Source organism: Heteronotia binoei, chromosome 10, assembly GCF_032191835.1.
Source record: "Heteronotia binoei isolate CCM8104 ecotype False Entrance Well chromosome 10, APGP_CSIRO_Hbin_v1, whole genome shotgun sequence".
Taxonomy (NCBI): Eukaryota; Metazoa; Chordata; class Lepidosauria; order Squamata; family Gekkonidae; genus Heteronotia; species Heteronotia binoei.
In genome coordinates, this window is record NC_083232.1 from 96419337 (window position 1) to 96438844 (window position 19508).

At 46.0% G+C, this 19508-nt stretch overlaps 1 protein-coding gene across 3 annotated transcripts in view; it reads left to right on the plus strand.

Annotated features, from left to right (window-relative positions):
• Positions 1–19508, plus strand: part of BRD9 (bromodomain containing 9) — a 41249-nt gene that overhangs the window by 818 nt on the left and 20923 nt on the right. The window contains exons 2-9 of one of the 3 annotated variants that reach the window (XM_060247806.1): positions 1327–1547; positions 4155–4287; positions 6171–6231; positions 7654–7798; positions 9242–9352; positions 11797–11972; positions 16946–17078; positions 18247–18322. In XM_060247806.1, the coding sequence (XP_060103789.1) occupies positions 1327–1547; positions 4155–4287; positions 6171–6231; positions 7654–7798; positions 9242–9352; positions 11797–11972; positions 16946–17078; positions 18247–18322 (1056 nt within the window). The remainder of the gene's footprint in view (positions 1–1326; positions 1548–4154; positions 4288–6170; positions 6232–7653; positions 7799–9241; positions 9353–11796; positions 11973–16945; positions 17079–18246; positions 18323–19508) is intronic. The other 2 variants (XM_060247807.1, XM_060247808.1) reach the window with 2 other exon arrangements.

The window sequence follows — 19508 nt, forward strand, 5'->3', positions numbered from 1 at the left end:
CCGAGCCAGCTGATGGGGCGGTGGGGGCTTCAGTACACAATATGTATGAAAGAGCCAGATGTGGCTCCCGAGCCACAGTTTGGCCACCCCTGGTATATAGAGATCGGAGTCTGAGTCCAGTGGCACCTTTAAGACCAAAATTTTATATAAAGGGCTAAGCTTTTGTGTGCATGCATGCATTCGAAAGCTTATACCTTGAATAAAACTGTTGGTCTTCAAAGTGCCACTGGACTCAAACTTCACTCTGCTGTTTCAGACCAAGATGGCCACTCACCTGAATCTAGAGACCAGTTTCCCTGGAGAAAATCTCTACAGAGGTGTCAAACATGCGGCCCGAGGGCTGAATCAGGTCCCTGGAGGGCTCCTATCAGGCCCCCGAGCAACTGGCCGTCGCCTACTTCCTTCTCCCTCTCTCTCGCTTCATTCTGCATAACAGCTTGCTTTGCAAGGCTTGCACAATTGCACAGGAGCTACAGAGCAAAACCTCTTTTCTCCATTAGCTGAGGCTCCTCCCTTGGGGAGGAAGGGGGGAGGAGGAGCTTGCTTTGCCATGCTCTCTCAACTGCACAGCGGAGCTACTGAGCCAAGCCTCTCTTCTATTGGCTGAGGCTCTCCCCCCCCCGGTCCCCTGTGTAAGGAAGAAAAGAGCCAGAGCTTCCTTTGCCCAGTTCCCTGGATCCCATGGGAGAAATAGAAAGAAAGCACCTTTTAAGTCCAACGAGTGCTAATGTTTTAAGCACGTTTGATTTAAAAAAAAATCTTTGTGTTTGTCTGTGTCCTTTATAAAGTTTACATCTCTGCTACTTAATCCTAAATAGGTACACACGTGGCCTGGCCTGGCCTAGCATGGCCCGGCCCGACAAGGTCCCATTTATGTCAGATCCGGCCCTCATAACAAACGAGTTTGACACGCCTGCTCTAGGAATTTCCCCAGCCCAGACATGGCAAACACTGAAGGTGCCCCAGTTGCATGTAAGGCAGAGGTGGGTGCTGGTGACTGAAGGGGGCCACAGGTTAGGGTGGTGTTGCACTTCCCACCCCACACACAGACATGTACACACACTCTCGCCAGCAACCAACCTCCAAAGGCCTTTGTGGGAAGCAGTTCAAAGCCTTATATGGGCTGCGTGAAAGGTGGAAATTCAACAGGCTGCCGTTTTGGGAAGATGCTGTTTCTGTAGTAGATGAATCTTTGACTTTGGAGCTCCTCTGGTGGAATATCAGGGTTTATTTGAGCAGCCTTAGCAAGCATTGCCTGTGCTGAATAACATGCTGGAGACTGTGGAGATAGAAATTGTTTTATTGTGTATGCTTTTATACTTTTAGATTATGTGGATAAACCCTTGGAAAAGCCATTGAAGCTGGTACTGAAAGTCGGAGGCAGCGAAGTGACTGAACTTTCAGGATCGGGACACGATTCCAGTTATTACGATGACCGATCGGACCACGAGAGAGAGCGACACAAGGAAAAGAAGAAGAAAAAGAAAAAGAAGTCAGATAAAGAGAAAGAAAAGCATCCTGACGATGAGGAGAGACGGAAAAGAAAGGTAAACATGACAAACTTTGTCAAACTTTCAACAGGGAGGTTTAGCATCGATTGCCTTTCCTGTTGAAATTGAAATTAGCAGAATCTTGACGATCCGCCGGGACCTGGGAACTGGCAAGCCTATCCTGACTCCTTCTGGTGAAAGCAATAGATGATTATTTGGAGCCAAAAGTCTTATGTACGCTGTCATCCAGTGAGCTTGCCAGAATTCCTAGGAAATTAGCATGACTTTTGTCTACAAAATGACTTTTGTGCCTAGATTCTTTTGAAAACACTAAAGATATTTTCTAGTTTCGAATAACCCTGCAGTTTTACAGTGTTTTGATGAAGCTATGAATTCTGGGATTGTTTGTTTTTTGTTTTGGCTAGACAGTAATATTGTTAATGACATCATCTGATTGGTTGTTGTAGATATTCCGGGCTGTATGGCCGTGGGTGTTGGCATTGTGGGACCTGACGCTTTTCCAGCAACTGTGACTGGCATCCTCATAGGTGTAACCCAGAAAACTGAAGTTCTCTCTGGGTTTTCTGGGTTACGCCTCTGAGAATGCCAGTCACAGTTGCTGACAAAACGTCAGGTCTCACAATGCCAAGACCACGGCCACACAGCCCAGAAAATCTACAACAACCACTGGACTCCAGCCGTGAAAGCCTTCTACAACATAACAACATCTGAGATTTTTAAAAATTACATCTAAATGCTTTGGCTTAGCACTCACTGGTAAACTTCAATCTGGTCTGTACCATTTCTTGCTGATGACAGCTTCACATGATACAGTGTTCCTTCATACAAACAGTTTGGTACATGTAGACAGTGACTTCTCAAGGAAAAGTTTAGGATAGAATTCTTGTCCCTGGTTTATGTGGCAAATGTAATTTTGCATAGAGGAGCATGGTTGATACATCTCGATACAGATCTGCTGCTTAAATACAAATTAGGTGTTTATTATTTGTGTTTTAAACATTTCTTGTGTTCTAAGAAATGTTTATATGTCTTCCTTCAGCTATAAATGCCATTTAATTCTTTACATTTGGAGTCCGTTTTCCCCATAATGACCGCACTTGAGCATCGCAGTTAATTACTGATAACATACCATGGTTTTATGAAACTCCAGTTTTCTCATAACATAGGCAGACTTCCCATCAAATTATGGATTGGTGGTGGTGCTGAACTGGGATTTTGAATCATACTTTGTACCTTGCTTGTTCGTTGCAACTATTTATGCAAACTATTTATGATAGTTTCGTGAGGTGTCCAACTTCAACGATCCTGGTTTGTTTAGTAGCAGTACTCTTCTCAGCCTTCAGGATACAGAGTTGGCTACACGGTAGAGCTGAAAAAATTCAACTGCTCAAAGAGCCTTCGACTGCTGCTTTTTCACGACATGCCCCTCTCCCTTTCTGCCATCTTTCCAAACTTCTCCTACCAGCTAGTGATGCCTCACCGAGCAGGACAGTGCAGATTCAGCTTCTCCCAAGGAGAAATTTAAAAGGCAACTGGGCAAAAGCTCTCGCTTACTAAGCGCATGCCTTTATTCAGTTTGCCGAGGAATGCAGTAGAAATTACTAGACAGAAGCAATGTTCCCTCTAAGCTGCAGAGTCTTGTGAGCAAAAATTCTACTTTGTGAGCTGCTGGCATGAAAGTTGTGAGCTGCTGGCATTAAGGCTGTGAGTTACTGCATCAATTAGTGTGCTCTGGGGTCATCCTTCCTGAGCGAAGACAAAAATTTGTGAGCCGGAGGCTAAAAAACTGTGAGCCAGCTCAAACTAACTCAGCTTAGAGGGAACACTGTTCAGAAGCAGGCCACAGCTCACCAGTGTCCATTTAGAATTCCCCCCTTCAAGCCACCTTTATGTCCCAGGAAAGAGCAACTGGTCATGATCGTGGGCTTCTTCTCAAGCTTTATTCATGGTTTTTCCAGAATAAAAAATGTTATGGAAATATAGTGAAGCGACTGTACAGGAGGAGGAAAGGAAAGGTTGCTGATGATTGGCTTTGTTTAGAACAGACCCCCGAACCGTTGTGGAATCTTGGTGTGTACTGGGCATGGACAGCAGTCAGGATCCTGCAGCTATAGGGCAGGCTTTACATTTCCAACAAGTTGCTCAAGCTAAAAGGCCCAGCCTGATGGGAACAGCCTTATACCTCCAGGACTTGCACTGATTGGACTCTTCAGTCAGCTGATCCCTGAAACCACCGTTAGTTCCTTCTAGAAAGAGTATGGTTCCTCAGCTGGCCAGTTTGAAGATGGTGCTGTGGTGCAGAAAAGTTTGGGCCTGCGGTTCTTGCACAGTATGCAGATCAGAGAGCTGACACAGCTAGGCCCCAGTTTCTGAGCTTGAGCCTCCCTGATACGGAACAATACATATGTTTTGAAGATGACTTGGGGCTTGTGTTAACAGCCTTACTAAGGTAAACCAGCCAGAGTTTCCTGTGGCATTTCAGTAGAGCCACTGGGGGAGGGGGGGATCTGTTCTCCTGAATTTGTCAAATTAACAAAGTCCCTACTTGTTTTAAAGAAGATTCGGTGTGAATATGCAGTCTTTTGTGTCTGCCAGTACAAGCTGCTGTTGACCAGCTTTCATAATTCTGCCTCTTGGTATCAGGAAGAGAAGAAAAGAAAAAGAGAGAAGGAGCTGTGTGACACAGAGGGTGAGACCGATGATTTTGATCCTGGGAAAAAAGTAGAGGTTGATCCACCTCCTGATCGGCCAGTCCGGGCCTGCAGAACTCAGCCTGGTGAGTAATTAAAAATAGATGTGTTCATAACATAACATCTCTTTGCCCCAACATAGTGTTCTGCCTCACAGGGTCGAAGGAGATTTTCAAGCTCTTTCTGACCCTGCTGGGAGCTCTGGGACTGTGTTCCAGGCCAGCATCTTGGAGGCTGAGCCCACCCACTTGAAGAGCAGGGAAACTGGGGAGGGGGCACGGCTGTGTATGGTTTGTTTTTCTGAGTCCTCTGGAGGCTTCGTGTACCACCCATAGACATTAAAGGCCCTGTGCACTAAAGGGCTGTTTGTTTCTTTTGGGTGATGGAATCGGCCTGTAGAGTTCAGAGGTCACATCAGCCCCTTTTTCTGCCTCATCTGAGCAAGGAACCCACAGTGCAAACTAAAGAAATAAATAACTGCACAAATAATAATATCCAATATCTATAAATATAATCATCCGCATTAATACATAGTCACTATAGAACAGAAGAGAAGCCGTGTTGGATCAGGCCAATGGCCCATCCAGTCCAACACTCTGTGTCACATAACAACATAAGAGAAGCCATGTTGGATCAGGCCAATGGCCCATCCAGTCCAACACTCTCTGTCACATAAGAACATAAGAGAAGCCATGTTGGATCAGGTCAATGGCCCCTCCAGTCCAACACTCTGTGTCACATAAGAAAAGAAGAGAAGCCATGTTGGATCAGGCCAATGGCCCCTCCAGTCCAACACTCTGTGTCACATAAGAACATAAGAGAAGCCATGTTGGATCAGGCCAATGGCCCATCCAGTCCAACACTCTGTGTCACATAAGAACATAAGAGAAGCCATGTTGGATCAGGCCAATGGCCCATCCAGTCCAACACTCTGTGTCACATAAAAACAGAAGAGAAGCCATGTTGGATCAGGCCAATGGCCCATCCAGTCCAACACTCTGTGTCACACAGTGGCCAATATGTGTGTGTGTGTGTGTGTACACACACACACACACATATATATATATACTGTGGCTAATAGCCACTGATGGACCTCTGCTCCATATTTTTAATAAGAACATAAAATAGGAATTCGTACAAAATTGTCACACATTTCGCATATATCATTCTCATCACAGACACCAAATACAAAAGCACCACGTGCATTCTCAGATGGTAACTCTCTTGGGTCCCAATATCTCACAGCTTACAGTCCAGGTTCCAATTTCTCAAATTCTCTTGTGAAGCTTTTGAGTGGGAGACCCGGAGAGAAGTCCGCTCCAGTGATATTTATGACACGACATATCCAGTACTTGTTCTGAGAAAGTGACTGCCAGCCGCTCTAAGACGCTTCAGAAGCCGCTCCTCGGCAAGCCGCTAATTTGACACTCCCGCCCGCTTGTAATAGTGTTTCACGCCCAAGGCTTCCTCAGGAACAGTTCCTCCGCGTACATAATACCATGGTTCACTCACTCATGGAACTTTCCTCGCAATACAAAGCACAATCTTCTCCCCTTCATTTTAATTCTGCGTGGGGGAGTCAGAAAGGGCATGATTATAATATTAATTAAATACCGGGAGTCATTCCAGTATTTCTGGAATCACTTTCCAATGTGATAACAGTACTTCTGCTGTCGTAACAATGAGCATACCCTTCCCTACAAACAATTAAAAGGATAATTTTGCTGGTGCACACTGCTGCTGTCCTCGTCTCGTTGCAACAACTTGTGACACAGATTTAGTAAAAGTTCAGCTCTTCTAGCAAAACCCACCCTCGAGATTCAGGAGACTGCTGTTGGTCCTCTGTTCTGGCCATCGTAAATGGAATGTACAGAGTAGCACATTATACAAGTATGACCGTGTGCTAGGCAGGCGTTACAGAGAGCTGCCAAAGAATTAATCGTCTGTTTTTCCTTGTGTTGGATTGTAGCAGAAAACGAGAGCACGCCTATCCAGCAATTATTGGAACATTTTCTTCGCCAGTTACAAAGGTGAGGCTGCATATTCTGCGGAGAGATTGGCGGGTGGCAGCAGAGTCGAAGTTTCAAAGCTGGGTGTGTAATCTTGTGTGGCTGTAATGTTTAGGAAAATTGTGTTTTAGGTTGGTTTATGATTTTGTTCTCTGACACGTCTGAATGTAGACGTTATGGTTTCAGAACTCTCTTAAATGCACCTCTGCTCTGCTCATGTATGAAATGGGTGAGGAGCTTGATTTTTGTAAGAACCAAAGAGATAGAAGGGCCCAAATAACGAGGTGTTCCTGAGAGAGAAAGAGCCCCGTGGCGCAGAGTGGTAAAGCTGCAGTACTGCAGTCGGAGCCCTCTGCTCACAACCTGAGTTCGATTCCAGCAGAAGCTGGTTCAGGTAGCCGGCTCGAGGTTGATTCAGCCTTCCAGCCTTCCAGGGTCGGTAAAATGAGTACCCAGTTTTTTTGGGGGGGGAAGTGTAATGACTGGGGAAGGCAATGGCAAACCACCCCGTAAAAAGGTCTGCTATGAAAACATTGTGAAAGCAGCATCACCCCAGAGTCGAAAACGACTGGTGCTTGCACAGAGGATCTTTCCGTTCCTGAGAGAACAGGCTGTGGGGAGGCTGGAGAAAGCGCCCTTGTTTGCTGGACCCTTTTGCTCTTAAGATTGGACTTCACCTTCCTCCCTCCATCTCCACTTCTCCATGGTTGGGGCAGAACTGCGTTCAAAAACAGGGTTGCTGACACGTGCAGTTTTAGGCTTTGATCCAGTAGAAGCTATGATTGTTATTTCCAAAAATACATTGTGAATTTGAGGTGGTTGAAGTAATTCTATTTTTTAGATGAATACCTTTCAGAAACTGGGCAGATACTTTGCATGCTCACGTGCGAGTATACGTGCAGAACTCTTGGAGTCTGTTCCTCTTTGAGGGCACCTGATTGGCAGAAGTGCTGCTTTCAAATCTTGCAGGCTGTCAGTTTCAGTGTACATCACAGGTTGTGATACCCCCCCGCTTTCCTCCTCAACGAGAACACAAATCTGTTTGCGCCATTCTCCACTTCTCCATTTTATGCAAATCTAGGTGTCCCTTTAGTGTTGAAAGAAACTCATATTGTTGTGGTAGACCTGTATGTCATTTGTTTATTTTTTTTAAATGCACAAGTAGACCAATTGTAGGATCCAACCATCTGTGTTAATTTTGGATGTCGATTGTGGGTGGCTTTTCGGACAGGACTTACTGCATGTTTTTATTGCGCAAGAATTTGTCTCTCCAAAAGTGGAACTCAGAAATAACTTTCTTCTCTTTTTTCTGAAACATGACGCTTGATGTTCTGTAGCTGACATAAAATGGCTTTTGTGCAAAAAAAGAGAGTGTCTGTAATATTATTCCCTAGCATCATGTTAAACATTTTAAGTCCTGTGTTTTTGTCTCTCTTATTTTAGGAAAGATCCCCATGGGTTTTTTGCTTTCCCCGTCACGGATGCCATTGCTCCTGGCTATTCCATGATAATAAAGCATCCCATGGATTTTGGCACGATGAAAGACAAAATAGCAAACAATGAATACAAATCAGTCACAGAATTCAAGGTGAATGAATAGTGATGTGCTAAATGTCAGTAATGATGATGTTTGTGTTCAGTAACACAGAATAAAACGACTTAACATGAGATCACGTCAATAGTTCTGCCTGTTTGTGCATTCTTCTTGTGCAAATTAGTGGGCAGCATATTTTCAAACTTAGGGGCCACTCTAGCATTATATTCTTGACAGAAAGAGGGTCAATATGTTATGAACAGGCCTCTTTTCTTTCTTTTTTTTTTGAGCAGGAATGCACAGGAAAGCAGTTCTACCTGGCTTGGTGACAGGAAGTGTGGCCTAATATGCAAATTAGTTCCTGCTGGGCTTTTTCTACAAAAGCCCATATATGTGACAATGGTGCTGTCGGGGTGTGTGGCCTAATATGCAGATGAGTTCCCGCTGGGCTTTTTCTACCAAAAAAGCCCTGGTTATGAATATCTGTAAAATTACAAGAACATCAAAAGTGTTTTTAAACCTGTCTATCTCTCGCATGCGCTTGTGCTATGAAGTGGCTTTGCTCAGGAGTTTCTCTTAGTTGTACCACATATAGAAGAGAAGAAGACTGCAGATTTATACCCTGCCCTTCTCTCTGAATCAGAGACTCAAAGCGGCTTACAATCTCCTATGTCTTCTCCCACCACAACAGACACACTGTGAGGTGGGTGGGGCTGAGAGGTCTCTCACAGCAGCTGCCCTTTCAAGGACAACTCCTGCGAGAGCTTTGGCTGACCCAAGGCCATTCCAGCAGGTGCAAGTGGAGGAGAGGGGAATCAAACCCAGTTCTCCCAGATAAGAGTCCGCAAACTTCACCACTACACCAAACTGGCTCTCTGACATTATGCCACTAGAAACTTACATGACTGCTCCTCTATACAAAAGAATTTCCTCCACAGAGAAAATAAGGGTGTGACATGCTATTTTTTTGTAAGGCGGGGATATTTTCCCAGCTGCAGTTTTCTCCAGACACAGATTTACCACTTTATCAGCTGTTCTGTAAGAACTAGGCCTAAAAACTGGCCCAAAAAGAAACAAATTAAGTAGGGCACGGGTCATCTTGAGAGCCAGTTTGGTGTAATGGTTATGTACGCAGATTCTTATCTGGGTTTGATTCCCCACTCCTCCACTTGCAGCTGCTGGAATGGCCTTGGGTCAGCTGTAGCTTTCATAGGAGTTGTCCTTGAAAGGGCAGCTGCTGTAAGAGCTCTCTTAGCCCCACCTACCTCAGAGGATGTCATAGGGGGAGGGAAGGTAAAGGAGATTGTGACCGCTCTGAGATTCAGAGTATAGGGCGGGATATAAATCCAATATCATCATCTTCTTAACTGATGTTTGTTCATCAGCCTTCCTTCCCATTCTAACATTCTATCCAGATTTAGTGACATGCTGGTGCCTGAGCATCCATCAATCCAGTTAGTATCCGAAACTATAGCAGTGCTGCATTGTGTTTTCCAGGCAGACTTTAAACTGATGTGCGACAACGCCATGACGTACAACAGACCGGACACCGTGTACTACAAACTGGCCAAGAAGATCCTCCACACGGGCTTCAAGATGATGAGCAAAGTAAGACAGCTATGAAAGAGCAACCAAGCACGAGACCAGTCAGTCAGTGCAACTGTTGTAGTGCGCAAAGCATGATTTCATCCATGTGTCTTTAGCTACTATAACAGTGCCTTTGGTGCCAGCAATATTCAAGGTTGCGTATACCACTACCAAAACAAAGCAATCCAGGTTCCATGCCAAGAACAACAGAACTTCACTGCGTGTATATTTAAAGCACCCTTACAAGAGTTTTTGTTATTTTTGCATCATATATTCTGCATCATATTCTGGTTATAAGAAGGGTAAACGAACAGTGGAGTGCCGAAGCCCCCACCCCACTATGGCAAACCTCAGTCCCCTTCCCACTCTCTGACTTCAGGAGTTCAACAGGTGTGGTTCTGTCAGCAAGCATATTTTTACAACCAGCCAAGCATTTATTACATGAAAGCCAACATTCCCAGCAAGCTGATTTCTGGGCACCCACGGAAACAGTGGTGTATGTATAGCTGTGATTGTATTGAATGGCTTCTTTAAGGTATGGTTTCTGGTTGGGAAAATGTGCTCCCAGTTAAGAAATAGAAATCTGGCATATTATTTTTAAATTTGTTGAAAAGTTTTGTGATTGCGTAATTTTTCAATATACACACACACACACACACACACACACACATATATACACACATGTATGTATAAGAGCCCCGTGGCGCAGAGTGGTAAAGCTGCAGTACTACAATCTTAAGCTCTGCTCATGACCTGAGTTCAATCCCAGTAGAAGCTGGGTTCAGGTAGCTGGCGCGAGGTTGACTCAGCCTTCCATCTTTCCAAGGTCGGTAAAATGAGTCCCCAGCTTGCTGTGGGGAAAGTGTAGGTGACTGGGGAAGGCAATGGCAAACCACCCCATAAAAAGTCTGCCGTGAAAACGTTGCAAAGGCAACGTCACCCCAGAGTCGGAAACAAGTGGTGCTTGCACAGGGGACTGCCTCTTTTTTTTACGCGCATATATACAGAAATCACTTTGGAATGCCAACGCTTTTTTAAAAATTACCTTTCTGTAAAGCTCCCCCACCAATATCGCGTTGATTTAAAGAACATAACCTACCTTGAGTCTCAGTGAGAAAGGTGGGCTACAAATAAATCAATGAACACACAAAGCTGCCTTCTACTGAATCAGACCCTGGGTCCATCTAGGTCAGTCTTGTCTACTCAAGACCGGCAGCAGTTTTCCAGGGTCTTAGGCAGAGGTCTTTAATTGGAGATGCCAGGGATTGAACCTGGGACCTTCTGCATACCAACATTGTCTGCTGCTGAATCATAGCCTCTCCTCTACATGAAGCTGCCTTGTCTTGAATCGAACCCTTAAGGGGTCCATCAGTATTGTCTACTCAGACCGGCAGCAGCTCTCCAGGGTCTCAGACTGAGGTCTTTCCCATCACCTCTTGCCTGGTCTCTTTAACTGGAGATCAAGCCTGGGACCTTCTACATGCCAAGCAGGAACTCAGCCTCTGAGCCTCGCCCTCTCCCTAGTAGCTGGTCGTTTTGAGCACAGTTGTTTATGTCTTAAATTTAGAGACCGATTATTTGCCTCAGTGCGTCAAACAAAGATCAGCACGCAACCATGAGAATTAAATTCCATAGAGTATCCTGCTCTACCAGATACAGACAGACAGAAAGAAATGTAGAGAGCCAGTTTGGTGTAGTGGTTAAGTGTGCCGACTCTTATCTGGGAGAACTGGGTTTGATTCCCCACTCCTCCTCTTGCAGCTGCTGGAATGGCCTTGGGTCAGCCATAGCTCTCGCAAGAGTTGTCCTTGAAAGGGCAGCTTCTGGGAGAGCCGTCTCAGCCCCACCCACCTCACAGGGTGTCTGTGGTGGGGGAAGAAGAAAAAGGAGACTGTAAGCCACTCTGAGCCTCTGATTCAGCGAGAAGAGCGGGGTATAAATCTGCAGTTCTTCTTTAGATGTTCTACCACTGAGCCACAGCCCCTCCCTCTTTTACCTGTCCAGGTGTTTTAGGATTTATCCGATGCAGCACAAGAATCCCACTAGCTTCCCAGCCCCCTGAACGGCACACAAGCCCTTTCTCCCGTTTCCTAACGTATAAAGAAAGTTGCAAAAGAGGAGATTGGAAAGCATACAGGACACATTTTTTAATACACGAAAATTTAAAAACACGTTTGAGAAGGCCTGTTTGTCGTGTGAGCTACTGCTCGCAGCCTTCCTTGTGCAAAGGTGGCAGCCAGTCGCACTCGCAGGTAGGTGGCTCTCTCGGCGCGTGTCGTTTTCCTTCCTAGGCTGCCGACGTTCAGGTCTCGCGCCGCCATGACCGACTCCATGTTGCATCCCCATCGCAGCGGTAGCTCTTAGGCGCAACGCCATGGCCATCCCCATCCCATCCCATCGTCATAGCACCTCGGCTATGAGGGAAAGGTGTAAAGTCCCTGCTGCTCTGTCCTTTCTAATTCTAGGAACGGCTGTTAGCTTTGAAGCGCAGCATGTCGTTTATGCAGGACATGGATTTTTCTCAGCAGGCAGCTCTCCTGGGCGACGAAGACACGGCTGTCGAGGAGCCCGTGCCCGAAGTGGTTCCCGTGAATGTGGAGACCACCAAGAAATCCAAAAAGCCAAGTAAAGAAGTAATTAGGTAACAAAAAAAAAATACAAGTCTGCAGCGCTTTCGCTCTCTGTTCGGTGATGCCTCTTTGTCCGCATTGGTTTGAGAATGAGATTTGCAGACTTCCTGCCTGCGTGGGTCCCTTTTTTGGTACATCAGGAGCTCCTTTGCTTATTAGGCCACACGCCCCTGATGTAGCCAGTCTTCCAAGAGTTTACAAGGCTCTTTTTTATAAGCTCCAGGAGGATTGGCTGCATCAGGGCTGTGTGGTCTAATATGCAAAGGAGCTCCTGCTAGAATTCCACCCCTGCACATCACTGTGGTTTAAGGAGTCCCTGCTTCTCTGCTGTGGGACTCCAGAGAATTGGCAAAGGCCTCAGGGTCTTCTGTTCACCTGGAGCGTTGACCTGTGTATCTTCATTGTTCTCCTGCGTGCAGTACAAGCTCCCCTTGGAGTATCTCTCTGTTGTAACGCTCTGTTGTGGCTGTGGCTTGCAGGGGAAGATTGGCACAGGTGAGCCAGTCGGCCTTCTAAGCCCTGATCCCAAGTAGGTTTCAGCCCAGCACCACTGTAGAGACGAACATGTCTTTTGGGGTGTGAGCTTTTGGGCAATTCTGCCTTTGTCAGATACTGACGAAGCGAGCGTTGACTCTCAAAAGTTCACAACCCCTCCAAGCTGTTCAGACCAACACAGCTACCCTCTGAAATGTCCCTAATCAGAAACCTCAGGATGCCTCCAAAACACAGTTTCAAAACCAACAAGGTAGTCAGGAATGCTTTTAATCCATCTCTCTCTCTCTCTTTAGCACTTCCAAAACGGATGGTGGTCATTGTTCCCTCTAAGCTGAGCTAGCATGAGCCAGCTCACAGATTTTTCGCCTCCAGCTCACACGTATTTCTCTTTGCTCAGGAAGGATGACCCCAGAGCACACTAATTGATGCAGGAGCTCACAAATATCATGCCAGCCTCACAAAGTAGAATTTTTGCTCACCAAATGGGGAACAGTGGTGGTGAGCAAAGGAGGCAGACTGGAGGGTATATTGAGGGTGGTCTCCGTTTAGTGATTCTATTTAAAATGAAATTGCTGTTAAAGATTATTCTTTTGGCCCTGACCTGGATAGTCCAGGCAAGCTCAGCAGGCTGGACTCTGGCAAGCACTTGGATGGGGGACCTCCTTGGAATGCCAGCAGTCAGGAGGCAGAGGCAGGCTTTCTTCAGCCGCCTCCCCGAGCATCATCCATGCCCCCAGTAGGGGTCAGCCCCCTGAGGTCCCCATGGCTTCCAGGGGCACACATATACTCACACGCACCCACACACACACACATATAAACTCAAAAATATTTTCTTGCTGTTAATGGACAGTTAATGCATCAGTCTTGATACACAAGTACTTTCATTCGTTCTAATTTTTATTGCTTCAAAAAACTGACAGCTTGCAGAGCTGCCATCAGAAAACTTTGAGAAGTCATCCTGTTCTACATTAGTGTTTGGACCTTTGGGTTCTTCCCGCTCTGACTCAGAGCAGACCTGCATGTTTGAGAAACCTCAGTTTATTTTTTCAGATACTTCCCCCCCATTGCAGTTGCATGTTTTCCAGGATGCTTAATTTGCAGGTTTGTGTGTGTATTTTTTTTTCTTCGTAATTGTCTTTCCAATAACTGTTCAGGAGCTTGGTCGGTTGTCAAATCGGCTTTAGACAAACACCTTCAAAACTGTGATGCCATTTGACAATTGGTGTATTCGCTGTTGGGGGATTCATCTGCTGTTTTGAGCAGAACTGGCCCCATTAGTATAAACTCAGCTCTTGCATGTCCTGAAATACCTTCCAGTAAGGAAGTTGTTTATCCTGGGCTTTTTTTTTTGTCTTATCTTACAGAACTGATTTTTTTAACCATCAATCGAATGATTCCATGTTTTGATTCCTTTTTTGTAAGAATACATTGGTTACTTTTTAATGGTATTTTTTAAGCAACTGAGGACAGTTGCCTGGTGTTTGACTATCTTGCCATTCAGAAGGAGCAAAGTAATTTGGGAATTCTGTAAGGAAAAAAAGGAATTGCAGAAAAGAAGTGAACATATGAAGCTGCCTTATACTGAATCAGACCTTTGGTCCATCAAAGTCAGTATTGTCTTCTCAGACTGGCAGCGGCTCTCCAGGGTCTCAAGCTGAGGTTTTTCACACCTATTTGCCTGGACCCTTTTTTGGAGATGCCAGGGATTGAACCTGGGACCTTCTGCTTCCCCAGCAGATGCTCTACCACTGAGCTACCGTCCCTCCCCACAAGTGGATACAAGGCAGTCCACCCTGTGCAAGTTACAAGACACTTGAGTGGAGCTCGGATACAGTTGGACAGGGAGGGGCTGTGCTTAATTTTAGAGCATCTGTTTGGTATGCAGAAGATCCCAGGTTCAATCCCCAGCATCTCTGGTTTAAGGGATCAGGTAGTTGGAGATGTGAAAGACTTCTGCCTGAGACCCTGGAGAGCCACTGCTGGTCCGAGTAGATGATACTGACTTTGATGGACGAAAGGTCTTGATTCCATGCCATACGCTGAACATGAGTCAGCAGTGTGATGGGGTGGCTAAAAAGGCAAATGCAATTTTGGGTTGTATCAACAGAGGTATAGCTTCCAGATCACGTGAAGGGATGGTATCGCTTTACTCTGCTGTGGTAAGACCTCACCTGGAATATTGTGCTCAGTTTTGGGCACCACATTTTAAGAAGGATATAGACAAGCTGGAACGGGTCCAGAGGAGGGCGACAAAGATGGTGAGGGGTCTGGAGACCAAGTCCTGTGAGGAAAGGTTGAAGGAGCTGGGGATGTTTAGCCTGGAGAGGCGGCAGCTGAGAGGTGATAGGATCACCATCTTCAAGTACTTGAAGGGCTGTCATCTAGAGGATGGGATGGAATTGTTTTCTGTGGCCCCAGAAGGTAGAACCAGAACCACTGGGTTGAAATTAAATCAAAAGAGTTTCCAGCTCAACATGAGGAAGAACTTCCTGACAACTAGAGCAGTCCCTCAGTGGAACAGTCTGCCTCCTCAGGAGGTTATTTGCTCTCCTTCCTTGGAGGTTTTTAAACAAAGGCTGTATGGCCATCTGACAGCAGTGAAGATCCTGTGAATTTAGGGGGAGGTATTTGTGAGTTTCCTGCATTGTCAGGGGGTTGGGCTAGATGACCCTGGAGGTCCCTTCCAACTCTATGGTTCTATGATTCAGTAAAGGGCAACTTCATGTATTGACAAGTGAGTTTTTTAAATATGGTCAGGCATATTTGGTGACAAAGTGCCAGGGAACTGTCAGTGATGAGTGACTTGCAGTGGAATCCTATGCTGAGTCACTCCAGTTTAAGAATAGTCGAAATCACAGAATAACACTTCTAGTTTTCTCTCCCAAACACTTGTGGGTCTTCTCTGAAGCAGGCAGAAGCCTGCTCACTTGACTATCTAAATCAAGTGGACTATCTAAATCAAGGCCAATTTCAGTTCCTAATTTCCCATCATGCATTTCTTTTTAACGAAATGTACTGGTTTGCCAGGAGCCCCATGACACAGAGTGGTAAAGCTACAGTACTGCAGTCCGAGCTCTCTGCTCACGACCCGAGTTCAATCCCGGCAGAAGCTGGGTTCAGGTAGCCAGCTCAAGGTTGACTCAGCCTTCCATCCTTCTGAGGTTGGTAAAATGAGCACCCAGCTTGCTGGGGGGAAAGCGTAGATGACTGAGGAAGACAATGGCAAACCATCCCATAAAAAGTCTGCCGTGAAAACTTTGTGAAAGCAACATCACCCCAGAGTTGGAAACGACTGGTGCTTGTACGGGGGACCTTTCCTTTAAAGGACCCTGTGGCTCAGAGTGTTAAAGCTGCAGTACTGCAGTCCTAAGCTCTGCTCATGACCTGAGTTCAATCCCCGGTGGAAGCTGGGTTTTCAGGTAGCTGGCGCGAGGTTGACACAGCCTTCCATCCTTCCGAGGTCGGTAAAATGAGCACCCAGCTTGCTGGGGGGAAAGTGTAGATGACTGGGGAAGGCAATGGCAAACCACCCCATAAAAAGTCTGCTGTGAAAACCTTGTGATGTGACATCACCCCAGAGTCGGAAACAACAAGTGCCTGCACAGGGGACTACCTTTACCTTTACTGGTTTGCCACTAAATATAGCGCTACATGACTGCACAATCAGGGCTTAAAATGTGAGTTTTCTTAACCTAGGGATACAGTCCTCACTTGGGATGCAAAAGGTCTTGGGGTCTCAGATGCCAGACAAGCCCTTCTTGCCCGGCTGGGTGAGAGTACAGTGAAGCCTGCCCTAGAGACAGTAGCAACAGCCAGAAGACCTCACTTTCAAACCTCTTTGTAAATGATCAGAGGCATCTGGGTGGCTGCTGTTGGAAACAGAATGCTGAGCCAGAGATACCCTGGTCTGATCCAGCTGATCAGTTGTGGCATTCTCCTTAAACACAGACCGTTTTTTGTGCATGAGCTGAATAGCGAAATACATGCCCTCCATTTTTGCAATCTGAAGCATGAGGTATATTGAGGCCCCGCATAGCTAAAAAGATCAAGCAATGCAGGTTGATCCTGGAGAACGGTTGCATTTATTTATTTCATAAACATATCTATTATAGGAGGGGCGGCAACAAAAGTTTTCAAGGCGGTTTTCAGAATAAAACCAGGTAGGCCAGCCAGCAAACACTCTATAGAACTACCTCCAGCAGAATAAAATAATGACAAAATAGAATTTCTCAGCATTTGAAGAGCTGTAGGTGAATGCTGTGTGCAGCAAGAAAATTATTCAGCTTTACAAACCACTTAAACGAACCTCAGATTCTAACAAACGCTTGGGCCGAAAGAAGACTTTTAACCTGGTGCCAAAAGAGCTCTGCCCATCTCACCTGTGCGGAGAGGCACCAGCCCTCACTCAGAGCTTTTGCCTTGCTGTGGGGGTGGGGGAGGGAAGAGCTCTGCTTCCATAATGATTTGGGCAACTTGCTCTTTGTTACAGCTGTATATTTGAACCGGAGGGAAACGCCTGCAGCTTGACGGACAGCACAGCGGAAGAGCACGTCCTGGCTTTGGTGGAACACGCCGCGGATGAAGCTCGGGACAGGATCAGCCGATGTCTTCCCAACAGCAAGGTCTTGCCCCTTGAGCCCCGCTGCCATCATAGCCCGCCTCTCTGCCCTTACAAGGGCTCCCAGGGCGGCTAACAATTTTAAACGTGCAAGATTAAAATTATCATTCTAAAGCCATTAAATTCAACCTTCCTCAACGTACATCATTAAAAGGATTTTAAAACAGTTGTTAAAACAGTGAAAATACATCAAAAAACATTGGAAAGAGCAAGAGTCCCGTAGCACCTTAAAGACACCGGTTTCGGTGAAGACACCTTCAACTTTTAGGCTCCGCCTGCAGCCATTACAGTCATGAATGTGTTGAAGGTGTCTTCACCGAAACCGTTCCTGAGCTTCTTATTTTGGCTGCAGCATCCTTTCCTTTGTTCTTCAAATTTGTGCTCCACTCCAGGACAATTTTGGAATAGTACTTGGACTGTGCACTGATATTGCTTATTATGGACAGTGCCTACTTGTCAGCCACATTTATTTGCTTTGTTATAATATATCAGAGGTTGGATACACAAACTGTTGTCATAATTGTTCCTTATTGGCATAATATTATTGTGCTACATAGTCTTCTATTGTTTACTGTCTAAGGATGTGGCCATCAACACGCCATAAGGCACTGAAATTCCACAAGTCCAGCCCCACAACTCTGGAAGGTGTTCCTTAAGAGCAATATCCAACGTAAGCAGAAAGTCAGGGTGCTGAGGCTGTAGCCAGGCCTGCAAAGAAAGGTGTGCAGAGAAAGCTAAGGGGAGGGGAGGGACAGTGGCTCAGCGGTCAAGCATCTGCTTGGGAAGCAGAAGGTCCCAGGTTCAATCCCCGGCATCTCCAACTAAAAAGGGTCCAGTCAGATAGGCGTGAAAAACCTCAGCTTGAGACCCTGGTCGCTGCCAGTCTGAGTAGACAAGATTGACTTTGATGGACCCAAGAGGGTCTGATTCAGTATAAGGCAGTTTCATATGTTCATATGGAAAGATTGTTCCCGTCTCCTCAGGAAGATGCTGTCCAGGGGTCAGCCACAATACACAGGGGCCAAGGGTCACTATGGCAGTGGGATCTTCTGTAGCCTTTGCCATGAGATGGAGATGTGAGGGTTAGATCTTTTGAAACTCGGCTGTTTGGTCGCTTATCAGCAGACACAAGAATAATGTGCATTTTTGTTCCTGTGTATGTTCAAGTGCAGATTGGCTACTTGAAAAAGAATGGGGATGGTTCTTTGGTCTTCAGCGTAGTCAATCCATCAGACCCAGAAGTGGAAGGTAACGGTTCTGACATTTTTGATGTATATGTTTAAAAATAACTGTAGTGATGGAAAGTGCTGTCAAGTCACAGCCACTTTATGGGGGCCTCGCAGGGTTTTCAAAGGAAGAGACATTCCGAGGTGGCTTTGCCATTGCCCGTCTCTGTGTAGCAACCCTGGACTTCCTTGGTGATCTGCCATCCAGTACTAATAAGGTTGCCAAGTCCAGTGGAACAATGGGGACTTTGGGGGTGGAGCCAAGAGCAAGGCTGTGACAAGCACAATTGAACTCCAAAAGGAGTTTTGGCTGTCAAATTTAAGGGACCACACACCTTTTAAAGGCCTTCCCTCCATTGGAAATAATGAAGGATAGGGGCACCTTCTTTTGGGGGCTCATAGAATTGACTCCCCAGTCCAATCTTTTTGAAACTTAGGAGGCTATTTTGAGGAGAGGTACCGGATGCTGTACTGGAAATTTGGTGCCTTTACCTCAAAAAGCAGCCCCCCCCCCCCAGCCCCAGATACCCACGGATCAATTTTCCTTTATATCCTATGGGAATCGGTCTCCTTAGGGGGAATAATGGAGTGCCCAGCAGACATTCCCCCCAGCTTTCTGATGACCCTGAAGCGGGGGGAGGGCCTCCAAACCAGGGGGTCCTCTGCCCCCTCCTGAGTATTGCAACCCCTAAGCTTGGCCTCAGAGTGATCTGACAAGATCAGGGTAGCCTGGGCCATTCAGGGAGGATTAAATAAGTGTAGCTGTGCTTTTATTGATTCATGATGAAATTCTGTTTTTAAAGCTTCTCTAATGCTAGAGTTTAAAGAATTGCACTGTGAGAGATGCCCCCTTGCACCTCTGGCCTAAATTGCCATAAATATCTCCTCTGTTGACTCCACCTAATCTTCCAGCTATTTATGTTAGCTTTGTGTCCAACTCTTAACACAGGCAGCTGGAGCATAAATTGGGGTTGCACCCCTCCTCCTCGTCTGTTCTTTTCTGCTTCTCTGCAAGGTGAATGAGAGGTCAAAATCACTGTAGGAACAGAGTAACACTTCTTTGTATTTTCCAAAAAGGTTGGCCATCACTGACTTGAAAAGGCTGGGGTTTTTCTTTTACGAAGAAGATGATGATATTGGATTTATATCCCGCCCTCCACTCCAAATCTCAGAGCTGCTCACAATCTCCTTTATCTCCTTCCCCCACA